Source organism: Nannospalax galili, unplaced genomic scaffold (genome assembly GCF_000622305.1).
Source record: "Nannospalax galili isolate Female #2095 unplaced genomic scaffold, S.galili_v1.0 scaffold1203, whole genome shotgun sequence".
Classification (NCBI taxonomy): domain Eukaryota; kingdom Metazoa; phylum Chordata; class Mammalia; order Rodentia; family Spalacidae; genus Nannospalax; species Nannospalax galili.
Window position 1 is genome coordinate 55,493 of NW_008349001.1, and position 3,046 is coordinate 58,538.

The window sequence follows — 3,046 nt, forward strand, 5'->3', positions numbered from 1 at the left end:
TAAGTCCATCTTGGACAAATCACATGATATGGAAAATAGGAAAATGATTTTATTTGTCAGCCTTGTGAGGATGAATGGTGATATTTGAGATTTCTGAATTGTAAAAATCCACATAACAAATTTCCCTCTCTAATTTAACTTATGCTCTAAAAGTAATAAAATGAGGAACTGAGATGTTTCCATGGGTACATTTCTTGTGTTACATAGCATGAGGACCTGAGTTTGGATCCCTAGCATCCATGTAAAAGCTGAAAGATGCAGTCTCTCTGTAACCACAATATTGGGAGGCAAATGCAGGAAGATCCTAGGACCAGCCTGTCTAGAAAACAACAAGTAGATCCAGGTTCACTAAGAGACCCTGTCTCAAAAAGTAAGGTGGAGAAGGACCAAGGAAGACACCTGTCATTGACACTGTGCCTATACACATACATTACACACACTCAGATGAACCCACACACATGTATATACATACTTTCATTCACACAAGACTTAAAATAACTTTCCTCATCTGAAGGAGCCTTCTGATGGTTTGCTATTCTCTGTTCCAGGAAATGAGTTTCAACTGTTCTCTGTGGCAGGAGAACAGCATGTTTGTCAAACGCTTTGCATTTGCCAAGTTCTCTGAGGTCCATGGAGAGTGTTCTCTCCTCTTCACCCTTGTGCTCTTCATGTTCTTGGTGTCCCTGACTGGCAATGTACTTATCACTCTAGCCATCTGGATGAACCCAGCCCTCCACACTCCCATGTACTTCTTCCTGGCCAACTTGTCTCTCCTGGAGATCGGTTACACGTGCTCAGTCATACCTAAGATTCTCCAGAGCCTTGTGAGTGAGGCCAGAGGGATCTCTTGGGAGGGCTGTGCCACACAGATGTTTTTCTTTATATTCTTTGGCATCACTGTTGTCTCCTGGCAGCCATGGCTTTTGACTGCTACATGGCCATATGTGCCCCACTGCACTGTGTGACAAGAATGGGTTGTGGGGTGTGTGCCCAACTGGCCATGGTGTCTTGGGGAATGGGATGCATAGTAGGTTTGGGGCAGACCAATTTCATTTTCTCCTTGAACTTCTGTGGCCTCTGTGAGTTCAACCACTTCTGTAACCTTCCCCCTCTCCTTGCACTGGTCTGTGGAGATACATCTCATAACGAGTTTGTGATCTTTGTGGCTGCAGTCCTCTGCATTTCCAGCCCCTTTTTACTGATCATTGCTTCCTATGGCAGAATTCTAGCTGCAGTGTTGGTGATGCCCTCTCCTGAGGTCCGCCATAAAGCCCTTTCTACCTGTTCCTCCCTCCTACTTGTAGTAACACTCTTCTATGGCTCAACATCTACCACGTATTTGATGCCCAAGTCTAGCCACTCACCAGGAGCAGATAAACACCTGGCTATCTTCTACACAGTGGTGACATCCATGCTGAACCCCATCATCTACAGTTTATGGAACAAGGAAGTCAAGGCAGCATTACGGAGAACCCTGGGCAGGAGAAAGTTTCTTACCATGGATAGGTAACAGACAACCAGACCAATCCAGTCTCTGATAAGGATTCACAGACAGCCAAATTGAAGAAATCTGGTAAGTTCTCCTTGGCTGTCTTTTTTGAAGCTATTTAATAACCATCACTATGATTTAGGACTCATCTCCAAACTCAACATTATTTTCTAATTGCGAGTTCTGAAGAATGTTTACTACTAAAGAATGTTACTAGGTGAGTCTAACACCTAAACACTTTAGTCTAGAATAACATTTAAATCACTTGGCTACGTCTCAAAAGTCTTGAAGTTTTCCCCTGCATATGCTCAGCTGTTGTTCAGTCCCTGATATATGTCTGTGAGAAGTCTTCCATTCATGCAAGTTTTCTCTTATGGTCCCTAATTTCTTAATAACTTGAGTAAGCAGATTATTCCCTTTCATAAAAAAGATCTTAAAATTCTTCAAATGTATATAATCCAGAGTTAAATAACTCTTTTGTGAATTCTGCATACCTAAAATATGTAAACATTCCAATAAAGCAAACTAAACTTTTGGAACTATTTGCTATAAAACATTTAAAAAATGAGTATTTCCTTATGCAGCAGGTGGTGATTAACACAAAAATTCACAATTGGCCAATGTGCAGAGAACAAGAGACCACAGAATGCTTATCTCTGAACACAAGGAAATAGAGTCTTCCAGACAGTTGGTCACTTATTCATATGAAGTCACAGCAATGGTGACAGCATGCACAAATCCTACGCAAGCTCAAACCATATAAAAATCCCAGCATTGTCACGGGAAGTGAGCAAGAAATCCCAAACCAACCTAAGAAACTTTTGGCAATTGATGGTTGCTGGTAGGGGGAGAGGCATTGTCTTTTTAAAAAATGTATTGAGCTTTTGTAATTTTATACAACAGTTCTTAATCAAATTTAGATCCTATCCCCCATCCATGTCCCCATCCCACCACCAGGTGTTCTGCCATACACGTTAAGTCCCATTCAGTCAAGCATTTGTACCCAGATGTACTTCAGCATAAATTTGTCGACTGGAATCTAGTCAGCCCATCTAGAGATCATATATAAAGCATATTCAACCTCACCCAGCAACAATCAGTCTCCAATAGTTCTGCTGGGGGTGGGTGAGGTTCAGTATAGGAGTCTTATGCAAGGATACACACTTTATAGGGAGAGACAGTGTCTTATAGGGATGGAACTCTGGTGGGCCCAGTGGATGGGCTCACCATGAAGGACATTTGGGTTCACAAATCAGACTTTGTAGACTGTATCACTCATATCTATATTTATATCTCTCTCTATATATATCTATATATGAGTGTACATTAAATTGGGTGGGGCAGTATGAGGAGGTGAAGATAAGGGAGGGGTTCTAAACACCATCAAACTATATTGTATGAAACTTGCAAAAATTCAACCAAAAAATTAAAAATAAATAAAGTGTGAAATCTCTCACTTTTGAAAAAATATGAGAAATAATTGACAAAGTTTTAGATAAGGTAAATTTTTTAAAAAAATTATTATTTTTATTTTATGTGTATGAGTGTATTTCCTGC

General features: G+C 40.5%; 1 protein-coding gene across 1 annotated transcript; it reads left to right on the top strand.

Annotated features, from left to right (window-relative positions):
* Nucleotides 1-354: 354 nt before the first annotated feature.
* Nucleotides 355-1,510, top strand: LOC103744418 (olfactory receptor 10A4-like). The gene is given in 3 exon segments (XM_008846156.1): nt 355-401; nt 548-894; nt 897-1,510. Coding segments are annotated over 2 exon segments (957 nt in total). The 5' UTR covers nt 355-401; nt 548-551.
* Nucleotides 1,511-3,046: the final 1,536 nt, after the last annotated feature.